At 41.3% G+C, this 18,190-nt stretch overlaps 1 protein-coding gene across 7 annotated transcripts in view; it reads right to left on the bottom strand.

Moving 5' to 3' along the window:
• INPP5B (inositol polyphosphate-5-phosphatase B) overlaps positions 1–18,190 on the bottom strand; it is a 49,637-nt gene that overhangs the window by 22,219 nt on the left and 9,228 nt on the right. For 6 of the 7 annotated variants that reach the window (XR_002823252.1, XM_023727213.1, XM_023727217.1 and 3 more), the window contains exons 2-3: positions 2,412–2,508; positions 665–832 (exon numbers count right to left, since the gene is read on the bottom strand). Coding sequence is in view for 6 of the 7 variants with exons in the window: in XM_023727213.1 (XP_023582981.1) it covers positions 665–832; positions 2,412–2,508 (265 nt within the window). In the remaining variant the exon portion in view is untranslated. Of the gene's footprint in view, positions 1–664; positions 833–857; positions 1,085–2,411; positions 2,509–18,190 lie in introns of those variants that run through there. The other variant, XM_023727214.1, reaches the window with a different exon arrangement.

The following is an 18,190-nucleotide window of genomic DNA, read 5'->3' as shown; positions in this document are numbered from 1 at the left end:
GCTATCAAGTCATGAAAAGACATGCAAGAATTTTAAATGCATATTGCTAAGTGAAAGATGCCAGCTTGTAAAGGCTACATATTGTACGTTTGCAACTATATAGCATTTTAGAAAAGGCAAAACAATAGAGACAGTAAGAAGTAAGTGGTTGTGGGAAGGGATGAATAAATAGGTAGAGCACAAGGGATTTTTAGGGCAGTGAAACTATTCTGTACGATACTATAATGGTGGATACAGGACATTATACATTTGTCAAAACTAACTTGTGTACAACAAGAGGGAACTCTAAAGTAAACTATGGACTTTAGTTAATAATAATGTATCAATATTATCAATATCAGTGCATCAATTATAACAAATGTATCACACTAATGCAAGATGTTAATAAAGGGAAAAACTGTGTGTGTCAGGGGAAGGGGACATATGGGAACTCTCTGTACTGTCTACTCAATTTTTCTATAAACCTAAAACTGCTCTAAAAATATAAAGTCTATTAATTTAAAAAAAAAAATCTTCCAAAAAAAAAAATCACTCATTTAGAAAATGATGGGAGACAGCCTATAAAATGATTTGCTTACAAATCCAGGGTACAAGGGGAAGTGTTTAAATTTCAGAGTGGAATGATCATTTTCCTTAGAAAACCACTGAAGACCCAGTTAGCTACCTGAAGTTCTGGAGATAGGTATAATCCTCTTCTTTCTGTGCTACCTGTGATTTCACAAGTGTATCTCGCAGTCCAAACTTCTGCATCGATAAAATATGAGCCTTGTGTGATACTGTGATAGTGGAGGAGCGAACCATGTCGGTAATTTCAGACTTGGATTTATTCTGTCTAAAAACATACACAAAAAAATTACCAGATTTTGATGAGTCCTCCATGACAGAACACGTGAATATTAAGCTCAAAGTTTCCACACACAAGCATCTGAGTCGCAAAACACTAAAGGAGGCCAAAGTAAAATTTATTTATTAAAACCATATTATTTCTATGTGGAATCAAGTGAACTTATACACTGTTGATTACGCAGTAATTATTGGGGATTTTTCTGATAATCACCGAAACCAAACGAAACCCACTGCCGTCGAGTTGATTCCGACTCATAGTGACCCTACAGGACAGAACAGAACTGCCCCTAGGGTTTCCAAGGGGTGGCTAGTGGATTCAAACTGCCAACCTTTTGGTTAGCAGCTGAGCTCTTAACCACTGCACCACCAGGGCTCCTTTCTGATAACAGACTCAAAATCTCAGACCAGGAGATGATCTTGAAAATCATCTAATCTAATCCCTTCATTTTTCATATGAGACCCAGCATCATCAATGATTCCCAGCTAGGTGGTGGCAGAGTCTGGATTAGAATTCAGACCTGACAGTGCACTTTCTGTACACTAGTGTCACAAAACAAGATTATAAAACTACCCGGATTCTCTGACTTGATAATTCTAGTTCCCTAAATCTATTAAACAAGGATAAATTCAAAATAAAAAGAAAGCCAACACTCACAAAAGTGTTTACAGTCTTATTGAAAATTATTCAAATGCAAACATTAAAAGTTAATCAAAATGTGACACATTTACCTAACAGGATCCTATATAATTGCCCAAGAAATATTTGTTAAAGATGACTTAATGAATTAAGATATACAAAGCATTTAATATTATCATGTACATACCAATTAAGTCTATGTAAAAATGTTATCTATGTATACTAACAATGCTCAAAAATGAATTGAGAATAATACAACTACATTTAAACTTCAGGGATTGTTCATTGTTATTTAAGCGCACAATTAAAATACTGACCAAGTAAGTGGTTTTCCCTTGGCCAGATGATTCTCACTATGATCAGTAGGGGGCACTGCAGTACAGATTAAAAAAAGGAGTAAATTAAAAAAGGAAAACCAAAACCCATTGCCCTGGAGTCGATTCCAGCTCACAGGGACCCTATAGAACACAGTAGCACTGCCCCATAGGGTTTCCAAGGAGCAGCTGGTAGATTCGAACTGCCAACCTTTTGGTAAGCAGCCAAGCTGTTAACCACTGAGCCACCAGGGCTCCTAAAAGAAACGGAAGAGAGATCTCAAAATGTTTCTAACCTTACATATTTCTAAAGTTGGGTTACACTGCCAGTTTCAAATCCTAGATCCTCCACTTGCTAGTTCTGGGACCTTGGTTGAGTTACATCACATCTCTTTACCTGAGTTTCCTGAGCTGTGAAACAGAGATGATAATGACCGAGCACTTAGCATGGTGCCTGGCATCACAGTTAAGTGCTCGCTAAATGTCAGCTACTGTGAAGAACATTTCTTAGGCCAGCTACCCTGTGACAACTTACAGCATGTGAGCAATGGCCTCAGTTCTATGGAGAAGAACCACAGTCCTAAGGGTATGAAATGAAGGGAGAGCTGCATTACCTTGTCAACACGTTTTCTGGTTTATCATGAGCCCAGGAGCCTTCATGTCCAAGCACACCTTTTCCATTTGGCCTTGAACTGTCAAAGTTAGAACCACCTAAAAGGAGGGGAAAGGAATTAAAATATACTTATATATACACTTTAACACATAGGTCACAGCTTCTGAATTTGTCATCTAGGAATTACTGGCAGTCCACATACGGCTTGAAAGCATAGGAAAGGCCTATACTGGTGTCTGGGTGAAGCTCCCACAGAGCATACAAAGAGGAAAAAAAGAGTACTTTATCTGGGTGTCTTTACTACCAAAGGCATAACAATTCCAGCTAGTCTAACTCCCTTATATTGGAGACAGAGTGCATTTTAGAAAAAATAAAACGATGGGATCTGAAAACCTAAGTTCTATCACTTTCTCTACTATTTATTGACCTTTTGACTTTGGGCAATTCATTTAATCTCTTTTAATCCCAGTTACTTGACTTGTCCTGCCCTCCTCACAGGTCTCCTGTGAGAATAAAGTGTGCTGACATGTGAGTAAGCACTTTGGAAGTCATGAAATGCATTATAAAATATAAGATAACGATCTTACTACCATCAACTGCCAGTGAGACTTTAACTCCAAAGACAAAGAAGGCAAGGGTCACAGATACAAAACCAGAAAGGTCTAAGTGCTCTAGGGAATGAGAGAGGTTTGTCCCAACAAACCACCTTGAAAACCAAAAAGCCTGAGGACTCCCAACAAAGAACTACTTTGGGAAAAATTTTAAACCAAGATAAACCTGAAAGGGAAAATCAATCCGCCAATAGCTTCCTCTGCTCCTTAAAAACCAAACCCCTTGTCACCAAGGAACAGCATGAAGAGGCCACACTGAATTACCACTGCTTCAATATACAAGTTATGGGCAGGATCACTGGAGGCATGAAAAACACCACTAAAGAATTTTGCTCTGAAGAATATTACTAAACATGGATTTTTTTCCAACTGTGCATTCACATGAACCAGAAAAAACAAACTTTGGAGTTGGAAAAAAAAAAAAAGACAACTGTTTGAAATATGAAAATAATTGCATTTCAATCCTTCCAATCAATCACCAAGGCCTTTCAATTTTGCTTCCTAAATGCCTCTCAAATCAATATATTCTTAACCCCAGTATTACTGGACTAGTCCAGGTTGTCAACACCTTATTTGGATGACTGCAAAAACCTCAGCTGGTTTCCTTGTCTGGCACAAACGGTTTGCACTTGACTACTAAGCTAAAGGTTCACAGTCAAACCCACCCAGCGACGCCACAGAAGAAAGGTCTGGTGATCTGCTTCCATAAAGATTACAGCCATGAAAGCTCTATGGAGTATAGTTCTACCCTGTAACAGTACATAGCGTCGCTATCAGTGGAAATCAACTCGATGGCAAGGTTTTTTTTTTATGCACTGCAGTAATTGCAGTTATACAAAGAGTCCATCAGAAACCAAATTTCGTCTTGCTGATTCTGCTTTACACGGCTAACTCCTACTCATTCAGTAGGCCAGGGGTTGGCAAACCATTTCTGTAAAGGACCAGAGAGTAAATATTTTAGGCTTTGTGGGCCATAGGGTCACTGTTGCAACTACTCTGCAAAAGTGCCCAAGAGCATGGTGGTGTTCCAATAAAACTTTATTTATAGACACTGAAATTTGAATATAATTTTTTTTTAGTTTTAGTTTCTGTATATTTACTTGTTCATGTCATTTCATAAAGATGAGAACATACAATATCTGCTTTTTTGTGATTGACTTATTTTGCTCAACATAATGTCCTCCAAATCCACATTCCAAGACGTTTTGGGAAAAATTCTTTTCTTTATTCGCTAAGTAGTATTCCATTGTATGTATGTACCACATGTTACTTATCCATTCATCCATTGATGGGCTGTAAAAATGGTGGCATGGTGGGGGCATCTGATCTCCTCTAACTTCACTAAGGAGAGAGAGAATCACCATCAGCATCAGCCCAAAGCTGATTCCTATGAGGTGCAGGTGAGACGTACCTCCTCTCTCCAACCGTTTTACCAACTCTGACACCAGCTGTCCCTCCCACGGTACTTTCTATTTCTTTGCTGGGTTCGGTAATTCATTGCAATGGCCACACAGAACTCACAGACCATACTTACAATTATGGAGTTTATTAGGGAAGCAACAGGTTACAACTCAGGATCAGAAAATGAATTAGGACACAGTTCTTCTGTCAGGACAGCTTCTCAGCCGTGCCCACAGGCAGGCCTCTCCCGAGCCCTCAGACTCTCCACCCTTGGCCCCTTGGGCCTCTTGGGCCAGCTGGTGTCTGCCCTACTCTGGCAAGTGTTACAAAGCTCTTTAGCTCCACCAGTAAGTTTCCAGGGGCACCCCACTCCACCAGTAAGCCTTGGTGCCTAAAGCACTCAGCTCTCTAGCTCCACAGGTCTGCTAGCCTAGCTCCAACAAGTGCCTGGAGGCACCCTACTCCACCAGCAAGCCTCCTGCCCAAAGGCACTCGCTCCATGGGCCAGGAAGCCCACTACACCATTGCCTGCATCCTGGTTTTGCTGCCGCTGCTGCCACCATTTCTCTGCTGCTGCTTCTCGTTGTCTCTCCCATCTCCGGTGCTACAGCTCTCTCTCTCTCTGTCTCCTGGATTTAGGAGGTTCTCAGCACAGGGATCCCAGGTCCAAAGGATGCACTCCACTCCTAGCTCTCCTTTCTTGGTGGTAGTGAGGTCCCCCCTTTCGACTTCTGGGATGGCTCATTTTAAGCCTTAGCATGATGGCAAAACCGACCAATCCCCTCATAAGGGTTCCATACACCTAATCTGCATGGTCCCACCCCCACAAGGGTTCCATGCACCTTATTTGCATTAGTAGCAAGTGTCCAATCCCCTTGGTGGGCCACATGCACCTTATGTGCATGGTCCCACCCAATCTTTTGGTGGGAGTTACAAGATCATGGCTAGAAAGGTCATATAAAAGCAATCCATCGCAATACAAGGACACTTAGGTTGTTTCCATCTTTTTGCTATTTTGAATAGTACTTTTGCTATTGTGAATAGTACTGCAATGAACGTGTGTGCACATGTCTGTTCATGTCACTTGGATTAGATCCCTACGGTATATATCTAGGAGTGGAATGGTTGGATCATATGGTAGCTCTACCTCTAGTTTTTTGAGGAACTGCCAGGCTGTTTTTTACAATCGCTGTGCCATTTTGCACTTCCACCAACAGTGGATGAGCATTCCAATTTCTCCACATCCCCTCCAACATTTGTTATTTTCCTTTTATCTTGGCCATTCTCATGGGAGTAAAATGGTATTTCATTGTGGTTTTGATGTGCATTTCTTTGATGGCTAATGATATTGAGCATCTTTTCATGTGTCTGTTGGCCATTTGTGAATATCATATAATTTTTATGTATCACAAAATATTACTCTTTTGATTCTTTTCAACCATTTAAAAATGTAAAAACCATCCTTAGCTCATGGGCAGTACAAAAACAGGCAGCAGATTTGGCCCACAGACCATAGTTAGCTGACTCCTGATGAAGGCCATATCTTAGAGGTCACTTTTTCCATGAAGCCTTCTCTGACCTCTCTTAGATGGGTGAGATGCCCTGACTTTGGCGTTCCCATTGCCCCCTGTACTTCCCCATTATAAGCTTGATTGCTGTGTAGTGTAACTGTTTGTCTTCCCAGTTAGACGGTAAGCTTCCTGGGGAAAAGACTCATCACTGTATCCCCACCATTCAGGACATCACCCAGCATGTTTTAAGTAGTGCAAATACTCAACAACTCAATAGGAAATACTGGATGAAGGAATTAGTGAACCTGGATCCCTTATGTGTCTTATAGATACATAACATCCAAGTTCAAGTCTGTAGATTCTTTAAGAATGTTTCAGGTAATTTTCCATTATCTTCAGCATACAAAAAAAAAGTATGAAGGGAAAACTATAATAGGTTGTTTCTAGAGTTCTACAACCCCATGGTCAGTTAATTATTTCAGGAAACCAAATCCCCAATTGGATTCCACTTCTCCTGCTGTACTCCCACTGATCTATAAAGCTTAGCGAACTAAGATATTTGAGGAAGTGAAAGACCTACTGGGACATCTATCAGAATGGCTACAATCCAAAAATCTGACAGTAGCAGTCGCTGGCAAGGATGTGAAGTAACAAGAACTCTCGTTCACTGCTGGTAGGAATGCAAAATGGTGCAGCCACTTGCAAGACAGTTTGACAGTTTCTTACGAAGCTAAATATAGACTTACCATGTGAACCAGAAATCGTACTCTTAGGTATTTACCCAACTACTTGAAAATGTATGTCCACATAAAAACCTGCATGCAAATTTTCATAGTGGCTTTATTCATAATTGCCAAAACCTAGAAGCAATCAAGATGTCCTTCAATAGGTGAATGAATAAACAAACTGTGGTACATCCATACAATGGAATACTATTCCGCAATAAAAAGAATGAGCTATCAAGGCATGAAAAAGCATTGATAAATCTTAAACGCATATTGCTAAGTGAAAGAAGCCAGTCTGAAAAGGCTACATACTATGTGATTCCAATTATATGACATTCTGAAAAAGGCAAAACTATAGAAGCAAGGATGGCGAGACTTTGTCTCAAATACTTTGGATGTATTATCAGGAGGGACCAGTCCCTGGAGAAGGACATCATGCTTGGTAAAGCAGAGGGTCAGTGAAAGACAGGAAGACCCTCAATGAGATGGACTGACAGTGTCTGCAAAGATAGGCTCAAGCACAGCAACGATTGTGAGGATGATGCAGGACCAGACAGTGTTTCATTCTATTGTACAAAGGGGCGCTGTGAGTTGGAACCAACTCAATGGCACCTAACAACAACAACATAGAGGTAGTAAACAGATCAGTGGTTGCCAGGGATTTGGGGCAAGGGGTTGAACAGGTGAAGCATGGGGGTTGAAACTATTCTGTCTGATACCGTAAAGGTGGATATATGACACCATGCATTTGTCAAAACCCAGAGAAATTTACAGTTCAAAGAGTAAACTTTAATACATGCAAATTTTTAAAAATCATTTAGGCAGTCAGGGGATCCCCAGATGGAATACAGACTGTGACAAAGAATCTGTCCATATTACAAATATATGAAACCTCACTGGAGAGATGGGGAAAAGGTGCTAACCTAACGAACTCTGGAAATGAGTGCAGTTCGTAAGGCAAAATGCAAAAGGAACTGTACATAACTACTGCACCCATGGAGGTACAGGTTAACAATTCTGAAACCACGATGCATGTAATTTGGAACTGCACAATTAAGTAAATGGATGGTGGACAGTGGGAGCCAGGTTTCTCACTGTTGATGGTTAGAGATAAACAAGGGGAGGAGGCTAGAATGAGCCATCTGGTAATGGATTAAAGTTGGAGACATGAGTATGAACTCATTTTAGATTAATACTGATAGAGATGGTTACATAGAGAAGTCTTATAGATATATGTATATACATGGCTTAGTATACACACATAAATTTCCTTGCTCTGTCAGCTGGGAGGGCCTAGAAGCAACTACATACCAGGAGTGTAGTAAAGAACATGCCTAGGGCCCAGATGTTGGTCTCTAATAAACATTTTCCAATAAAAGAAACCAGAGCTCCTTAGAGAAATGGCTGATTCTAGGACTGAGGTAGGAAATACACAAGATGAGCTTGGAGCATCTTATGTTGTTGTTGTTAGATGCCGTTGAGTTGGTTCCGACTCACAGAGACCCTATGTACAACAGAATGAACCAACTCATAGCGACCCTATGCACAACAGAATGAAACACTGCCTGGTCCTGCAACATCCTAACAATCATTGCTATGTTTCAGCGTATTGTTACAGCCACTGTGTCAGTCCGTCTCATTGAGGGTCTTCCTCTTTTTCGCTGACCCTCTACTTTACCAAGCATGATGTCCTTCTCTTGGGACTGATCCCTCCTGATAATATGTCCAAAGTATGTGAGACATAGTCTCGCTATCCTTGCTTCAAAGGAGCATTCTGGTTGTACTTCTTCCAAGACATATCTGTTCGTTCTTTTGGCAGTCCATGGTGTATTCAATATTCTTTGCCAACACCACAATTCAAAGGCATCAATTCTTCTTTAGTCTTCCTTATTAATTGTCCAGCTTTCCCATGCATATGAGGCGACTGAAAACACCATAGCTTGGGTCAGGCGCACCTTAGTCCTCAAGGTGACATCATTGCTTTTCAATACTTTAAAGAGGTCTTTTGCAGCAGATTCGCCCAATGCAATGCATCTTTTGATTTCTTGACTGCTGCTTCCATGGGTGTTGATTGTGGATTCAAGTAAAATGAAATCCTTGACAACTTCAATCTTTTCTCCGTTTATCATGATGTTGCTTACTGGTCCAGATGTGAGGAGTTTTGTTTTCTTTATGTTGAGGTGTAATCCATGCTGAAGGCTATGGTCTTTGATCTTCATCAGTAAGTGCTTCAAGTCCTCTTCACTTTCAGCAAGCAAGGTTGTGTCAAATGTGTAACACAGGTTGTTAATGAGTCTTCCTTCAATCCTGATGCCCCGTTCTTCTTCATATAGTCCAGCTTCTTGGATTATTTGCTCAGCATACAGACTGAATAGGTATGGTGAAAGGATACAACCCTCACGCACACCTCTCCTGAACTTTAAACCACGCAGTATCACCTTGTTCTGTTCAAACAACTGCCTCTTGATCCATGTACAGATTCCCCATGAGCACAATTAAGTGTTCCAGAATTCCCATTCTCTGCAATGTTATCCATAATCTGTTACGATCCACATACTCATATGCCTTTGCATAGTCAATAAAACATAGGTAAACATCTTTCTGGTATTCTCTGCTTTCAGCCAGGATCCATCTGACATCAGCAATGATATCTCTGGTTCCACGTCCTCTTCCGAATCCGGCTTGAATTTCTGGCAGTTCCCTGTTGATATACTGCTGCAGCTGTTTTTGAATGATCTTCAGCAAAATTTTGCTTGCATGTAATATTAATGATATTGTTCAATAATTTCTGCATTCGGTTGGATCACCTTTCTTGGGAATAGGCATAAATATGGATCTCTTCCAGTCAGCTGGCCAGGTAGCTGTCTTCAAAATTTCTTGGCATAGATGAGTGAGGACTTCCAGCACTACATCCGTTGGCTGAAACATCTCAACTGGTATTCCGTCAATTCTCAGGGCCTTGTTTTTCGCCAATACCTTCAGTGCAGCTTGGACTTCTTCCTTCAGTAACGCTGGTTCTTGATCATATGTTACCTCCTGAAATGGCTGAACATCAACCAATTCTTTCTGGTATAGTGACTCTGTATATACCTTCCATCTTCTTTTGATGCTTCCTGTGTCATTTAATATTTTCCCCGTAGACTCCTTCCGTATTGCAACTCGAGGCTTGAATCTTTTCTTCAGTTCTTTCAGCTTGAGAAATGCCGAGCGTGTTCTTCCCTTTTGATTTTCTATCTCTAGGTCTTTGCACGTCATCATAATACTTTACTTTGTCTTCTCGAGCTGCCCTTTGAAATCTTCTAGAGCTGCCCTTTGAAATTTTCTGTTCAGCTCTTTTACTTCATCATTTTTTCCTTTTGCTTTAGCTACTCGACATTCAACAGCAAGTTTCAGAATCTCTTCTGACATCCATTTAGGTCTTTTCTTTCTCTCCTGTCTTTTTAATGACCTCTTGCTTTCTTCATGTATGATGTCCTTGATGTCATTCCACAACTCGTCTGGCCTTCAGTCATTAGTGTTCAATGCGTCAAATCTATTCTTGAGATGGTCTCTAAATTCAGGTGGGATATACTCAGTGTCGTACTTTGGCTCTTGTGGACTTGTTCTAATTTTCTTCAGTGTCACCTTGAACTTGTATATGAACAGTTGATGGTCTGATCTGCAGTTGGCCCCTGGCCTTGTTCTGACTGATGATATTGAGCTTTTCCATCATCTCTTTCCACAGATGTAGTCAATTTGATTCCTGTGTATTCCATCTGGTGAGGTTCACGTGTTCAGCTGCCACTTATGTTGGTGAATAACGGTATTTGTATTGAAGAAGTCGTTGGTCTTGCAAAATTCAATCACGCAATCTCTGGCATCGTTTCTATCACCACGGGCATATTTTCCAACTACCAATCCTTGTTTCCAACTTTCACATTTCAATGGCCAGTAATTATCAGTGCATCCTGATTCCATGTTCGACCAATTCCAGACTGCAGAAGCTGGTAAAAATCTTCAATTTCTTCATCTTTGGCCTTAGTGGGTGGTGTGTAAATTTGAATAATAGTCGTATTAACTGGTCTTCCTTGTAGGTGTATGAATATTATCCTATCACTGACAGCGTTGTACTTCAGGATAGATCTTGAAATGTTCTTTTTGATGATGAGCGTAACGCCATTCCTCTTCAAGTTGTCATTCCCAGCATAGTAGACCATATGAATGCCCAATTCAAAATGACCAATACCAGTCCATTTCAGCTCACTGATGCCTAGGGTATCGATGTTTATGCATTCCATTTCATTTTTGACAATTTCCAATCTCCCTAGATTCATACTTCATACATTCCAGGTTCCGATTATTAATGGATGCTTGCAGCTGTTTCTTCTCATTTTGAGTCATGCCACATCAGCAAATGAAGGTCCCTTAAGCTTGACTCCATCCATGTCATTAGGGTCGACTCTATTTTGAAGATGCAGCTCTTTCCCAGTCATATTTTGAGTGTCTTCCAACCTGAGGGGCTCATTTTCCAGCACCTATCAGACAATGTTCTGCTGCTATTCATAAGGTTTTCACTGGCTAATTCTTTTCAGAAGTAGACCACCGGGTCCTTCTTCCTAGTCTGTCTTAGCCTGGAAGCTCAGCTGAAACCTGTCTGCCATGGGTGATGCTGCTGGTATTTCAATACCGGTGGCACAGCTTCCAGCATCACAGCAACACACAAGCCCCCACAGTATGAAAAACTGACAGACATGTGGTGGGAGCATCTTATAGTGCCAGAAAATAAGGCAGCACTCAAATAAAACTGAACAAAACAAAAAAACCTCACAATGATGGGGTTATCTCAAAGGGACACAGGAGTCAACTGAAAGAGTGCCCAATGGCCAAACCTGGAATGATGTGACCAACAAAGTAAATAAAGAAGTACTGGATTATAACCTAAAGTATAGAATAAATATTTATGAGTCCATACCGATATAAATAAATGAGCAAACAAATAAATAAATGGGGAAGAATAGACAAATCTCCATGCAGAAGAATTTCAGATAATTTATCAGATACTCCTCCCTCAAGAAGTAGAGCATAACTCCCCACTCCTTAAGTCTGGATTGTGTGTAGTCACTTCCTTCCAAACAATACAGTATGGAAAGGGGGGAAAGAGTAACTTTACAGGGAAGAAACCTGACAAACACTACCTCAGCCAGGTGATCAAGGTTCATATCAACAGTGTTAAGTCCTGGTGATTATATATACCCATGATATGATGTGATGAGAATATTTTACCTCTGTGGTCTTCCTCCCAAAAAACTATATAACTCTGGTCTAATCATGAGAAAAACATCAGACACACCCAAGTGGAGAGTCATTCTACAAAATATCAGACCGGTACTCCTAAAAATTGTCAACAGCATCAAAACAAGGAAAGTCTGAGAAACTGTCACAGCCAAGAGAAGCCTAACCAGCTACTCAGAATAAAAACCTTGGACTCATTCCTGACTTCTTTTTTCCCCTCATACCCTACATCTAATTAATCAACAATTCAGGCAAGTTCTACCTTTAAAAATATACCCAGAATCTGACCACTTCTCACCACCTCCACCACTAACCAATTAAGTGAAGTGACCATCAGATCTCACCAAGACTACAACAGCAGCTTCCTAATTGCTTTTGTGCTTCCACTCTTAAAATCCTATAGTTTTCTATATTGCAGCCAGAGTGAAATTTGAAAAAAGAAAAAGTATAGCAGATGAAGATGAAATAATTAACTAATCATGGGGTTGTAGAACTTCCCTGCTTAAAACTTTCAGACAGCTTCCCATCACACTCAGAATGAAGTCCAACCCTTGAATAGCTGGTAAAACAACCTGTCACAGTCGAGTCGATTCCAACTCATGGTGACCCCACGTGTGTTGTCAGAGTACAACTGTGCTCCATAGAGTTTTCACTGACTGATTTTTTGGAAGTAGATCACCAGGGCTTTCTTCCAAAAAGCTTCTGGGTAGATTCAACCTCCACCCTTTCAGTTAGCAGCTGAGCGTGTTAACCGTATGCACCACACAGTGACTCCAGAGCTGGTAAGGTCCTACCTAATCTGGCCCCTACACCACTTCAGTCTCATCTACCATGCTCTACCTTGCTCAGTCTGATCTTGCCACCCTTCCTTTTTGCTGTTCGTCATGGACTGAATTATGTCCCCCAAAAAATGTGTGTATCAATTTGGCTAGGTCCTGAGTCCCAGTATTGTGTGGTTGTCTTCCATTTTGATTGTAATTTTATGTTAAAGAGAATTAGGGTGGGATTGTAACACCCTCACTAAGGTTATATCCCTTATCCAATGTAAAGGGAGTTTCCCTGGGGTATGGCCTGCACTACCTTTTATCTTAAAAGAGATAAAAGGAAAATGAAGCAAGCAGAGAGTTGGGGATCTCATACCACCAAGAAAGCAGTGCAGGGAGCAGAGCACATCCTTTGGACCTAGGGTCCCTGCGTGGAGAAGCTCCTAGTCTGGGGGGAGATTGATAAGAAGGCCAACGGAGAGACAATGCCTTCCCCTGGAGCTGATGCCCTCAATTTGGACTTTTAGCTTACTTTCTGTGACGAAATAAATTTCTCTTTGTTAAGGCCATCCATTTGTGGATTTTCTGTTACAGCAGCACTAGATGACTAAGACACTGTTCCTGGAGCATGTCAAGCTCATTTCCAACTCAGGGCCTTTGCTCTTGCTGGTCCCTCTGCCTGGAATGCTTTTCCCCCAGATCTTCACATTGCTCACTCCTTCATCCCATTCAGAGCTAGCTCAAATGTCACCTCCTCAGAGAGGCCCTCTCTGACACCCCATCTAAAACAGGTCCCACCATCCCATATCACTTACTCCAGAAGTTCCTAAACTCTCTCGGTTCACAGCACCCTTGTTATCTCAATAATTTTCAATAATTTCAAGGCGTCTGTAGGTCAAAAGAAATATCTAACCATTCTGTTTAAGTAGTTAGGGCCAAACAAAGTCCTAACAACTTAGTAGCAGTTTGAAAAAACAATACACATAGATAAAAAGATAAAATATTTTCATGTCTTCTTAAATAACCACAATTACTTACTAATGGGATGTGTGCACCTGTTGGGCACTGCACAACTTCTCAAACATTGGAATTGGATTGGACACCATCACCCTCATTTCTTGTTCCACACTGACTTTTACACTGTACTCATTTTTAATCACTAAAAAAACCAAACCTGTTGCCACCACGTCGATTCTGACTCACAGCGACCCGACCCCATGTGTTACAGACTGGAACTGCTCCATGGGATTTCTTGACTGTAATTTTTACTGAAGCACATCGCCAGGCCTTTAGTGGCTAAGCGCAAAACAACTGCGCCATCCAGGCTGCCACCACCTAAAATACAGCTTCGCAAAGATACGATGTCATCAAAAGGAATGTAGCACTGTCTAACGTTGAAACTATGAACTACCTTGAGCTAGAAGTGTGGCCAATGTTCAACAGATGTCCAGTACCTCTGTGTTCACCCGGAAAATTTTAATGATTCCACATTGTCCCTCTGAATTCACTACAGAGCCCCAGGGTGCCTCAGTACAGTTTGGGAACCACAGTCTTACTTTTTAATTTTTCCTCTTAGTACTAACACTATTTGATATTAAATTTTATCCATTTATTGGAGATCATTCCCATTAAAATGTACACTCTATGAAACAAAGATTTTTCTCTAGGCTACTTTCCCAGAACATAGATGGGTGCCTGGTACATGGTAAGTACTCAGTGTGTTGAATGCAAGAAACAATCTTAAGTTGAATCCAGCTCTGCCATTATCTTCCTGTGTGACTTGACAAGTTACTTCCTCTCTCTGGGCCTTAGTTTCTTTATCTATAAAACAGTGACTTTATTATAGACATCTCATGGAGTTTCACAATATGCAAAGGTGCTTGCACTTCTCAAACTAAGGAATTCTGAGTCAGTGCTCTGTTTCTGCATGTCAGTGCTTCCTAAGGGCTCCATCAGGATTTTCCTCCTTTGGTTACTTCCTACTAACAGCTAGACTGAAAGGACATCTCCTAGGGACAAGCGGTTTGTCCCTGTGGATTCAGCTTACCCCCAAGGAGTTCTGATGGAAAACTGCCTGAGAGTCCTACATCTGCTCTATGTTCTCACATGTGTCTGTCTCCCACCTTAGTCCAGCAAGGACTGGAACATCCTCTTTCTTTGTATGGAAACTTTAAGGTATGATTTTGGGGATTTCCAACCACAGGGCAATCTTCTTGGAATCTCTTCTCTCCATAATCTGACCCAGAAGCTGGCTGTCAGCAGCTGTTTCCCAAATAAACCACCACAGTCCCCTGGTTCCCTCTCTGGCCACAGCTTCCTGTCCTTTCTCCTCTCCTGCTTCCCTACTCCCACTCTTGCCCTTTTTCTAACCTCAGACCTTCAATCATTTGTCACCCAGCCTAATAGGTGACATCTGAGATTTTTCCATTCTTCCTATGTTCTGTTACCAAGTCCTATAAATCCTCTCTTGCTGTGACAGTTTTATACCTGACCCTCTTGCCTATCCCTGCTGTCATGCCTTATTTAGGCCCTCAATGTTTCTGGAAAGCCCATTAATGATTTTTCTGGCTTCTTCTCGCCCCCCACCAACCACTGGGCTAATATCTAGAAAGAAAACACATATCTGAGCAGGTCATTCCTTGTGTAAAATCCCTCAGTAACTACATCATCTTTAGAATAAAACCCAAACCTCTATTGCATACAAGGACCTTATAATTAGCCCCAGACTACCTCTCCAGCCCCACGCCCACCCTCTACACCAATCTCTCCCCTCATACCCCCTACTCCTGTGACATTAAAACTATTTATCTTTTCATATGTTGTCCCTTCACCCCACCGTTGGTGTCCTTAATATATTCTAACACCTACCACCCCAGTTTCCGGTGGTAAACTTCAACTCATCCTTCAACACTCAGCTCAGAGTCATCTCTTTCAAAAATCCTTCTCTGGCCCTCTCCGTATATTCTCACACCCCTAGTGCCTACCTCTGTCAAGGTATTTATTATAATGGAACCATGACTGTGTTTAAGTGTTTTTGTCTTATCTCTTTAGCTAGACCACAAGCTTCTTGGGAGCAAGAATTGAGGGTTATTCTTAACGTCCCCAGGTTTACCCTAGGCTTATGTGAAACATACCAGGCAGTCAGTAAACACAGCCTTGTTACAGAGATTAAGCTCACTGTGGTTTCTATGTGAGTTCTCACTGACCACCTCTCATGCTTACAGATAAAACCGTTTCCCAGTAAGAGCCTAGTAGGTCAACTATAGTTAACAACTGCAGCTTGATCTCAATGTGTGAAAACACAAAACTGTTTTATTTTTCTTGAAAATTCTAAGCACTGAACATCTCATAAAACCAAAGCCTCGCTCACATGCCTCCCTAAGCAGACTCTCAAAGCTCTTCCCTTAATCCAGGCGGCAGCAGAGACTAACGAAGATCTACAGTCCCTTATCTGAAACCCTTGGGGCCAAGTGTACTTTGGAATTCAGAATCTGAGGGATTTTAGAAAGATATTACATTACCTATGTCATATATTACATAACAGCACCAGCGGGGTCTGAGGCAACATCCAGTAATCAAACATTTTAAAATTTCAATGGTGCAACTTATGAATAGTAACAGTGGGATAATTTGGGCCTATAAATAGTCTCATGTTAGTTCAAAGGAGTCTTACCGCTAAATGACCTGGGGCCAAACTAACAAAAAACTTTTTTTTTTTTTTCAGTCTTCAGTAGAGCTTTTAGGACTTCAGAATTGTCAATAAGGGATTGAGGATGGTAGTCAAGAGCACGGTCTGACCTATCGGTTGTTGTTCTTAGGTGCCATTGAGTCAGTTCTGACTCATAGCGACCCCACGTACAACAAAACAAAACACTGCCTGGTCCTGCGCCATCCTCATGATCATTGTTATGCTTGAGCCCATTGTTGCAGCCATTGTGTCAAGCCATCTTGTTGAGGGCCATCTTGCTGAGGGTCTTCCTCTTTTTCGCTGATCCTCTACTTTACCAAGCATGACGTCCTTCTCCAGGGACTGACCTATCTATATGCATTAAAAAAGACTGGAGTACGTACCTATATACATATATGCCACATGTTTATAAACATCTATACGCTTACATAGACACATATATATACACATAGGAAAGTCTGGAAGGATAGTCATCAAAATGTTAACAGTAGTCAGTTCTCAGTAGTATGATTTCTTTCTCTTTTTTGCTTATATGTACTTTCAAAGTTAGCTACAATAACACATTTTTTCATATAATAACAAAAATATACATTAACTACACAGGAGCTGGAGTCAAAAGCTTAGGTTCCCTTTCTGGCCCTGCCACCTACTAGCTGTGTGACCTTGAACAAGTTATCTTCTTCTCTAAGCCTCTGCATCCTGAAGTGAACAAAGATAACAGTATCAGCATCACATGGTTGGTGTCTTCTTTTCCCACAGTTAAATTGAGACTGTATCCCTCACCACATGGCCCAAAGGTGCTCTAGAGGCCAAATCAGACCTGTCAAAGGTCCAGATCTACAGAACGAAGATAGGAGGCCAGGCCTCAATTTCTAGTAGACAAGCTTACCACCAACTTGAGATCTGGGCTTTTCATAAAATAGGACATCACACAAGGAAAAAAAATAATAAACTCAAAACAAAATGCAAGTACCTCATCTCCTTTGAGAATTGTCCAAGAGGCGGCAACATTATTTCTTAATTCAGTTGCTCCTTCTGTCTCCTCATGCTCCTTTTCCTCCTCTGGACCCCCTAGTTATTCCAGGTACTCCCCAAGATCTAGACCAGCACTACCCAATGGAACTTTCTGTGATGATAGAAAAGCTCTATAACTGCACTGCCCAACACAGTAGCCACTAACCACAACTGAACACTTGAAATGTAGCTAGAGCAATTGAGAAACTGAACTTTCTACTATAACAAATTTAAATAGCTGCATGTGGCTAGTGGCTACAGTACTGGACAATGTAGATCTAAACCCTATTCTTCCTCCATTACAAGGAGAACCATTGGCCATCTTGGTCAATTCTATTGAGCTGTCCAGCTCTGCCTGAGCTCAAAGCCTCCACTGTCTACTGAGCATTTCCATTGGATGTTCTGGATGCAAGTGGGTCCCAGGTAAAACTGTGGCTTCACCTCTGGCCCCTTCCCTGAGCTCTCCCTTCTGTCACCAGCACCATCATTATCCCCATCAGGCAGGTTTGCAATCCTGCCATCCACTCACCCCTCTCCTTGGGTCCCAGCGCCAGTCAGTCATCAGTCTCTTGATTCTCATAGCTGCTTTCCTCCGAACCATCATCTCCTCACTTGTCACCTCAAGAGCGTCCCAGCTAAGACATTTTCCCACCTCTCCCTACCCAATCTGGTCTCTGGACTTGACCAGATTAAACAAGAATGTCATCTCTCCTTGCTCTAAAACTTTCAGTATTACAGGTCCAAACCGGTTAAACTAGCATACAAGGCTTTCGCAAATTAGCCTTACTCTCTCTT

Source organism: Trichechus manatus, unplaced genomic scaffold (assembly GCF_000243295.1).
Source record: "Trichechus manatus latirostris isolate Lorelei unplaced genomic scaffold, TriManLat1.0 scaffold00015, whole genome shotgun sequence".
NCBI classification, from domain to species: Eukaryota; Metazoa; Chordata; class Mammalia; order Sirenia; family Trichechidae; genus Trichechus; species Trichechus manatus.
Note: the sequence above shows the minus strand (reverse complement) of the source record. Positions and strands in the feature narration are given on the sequence as shown.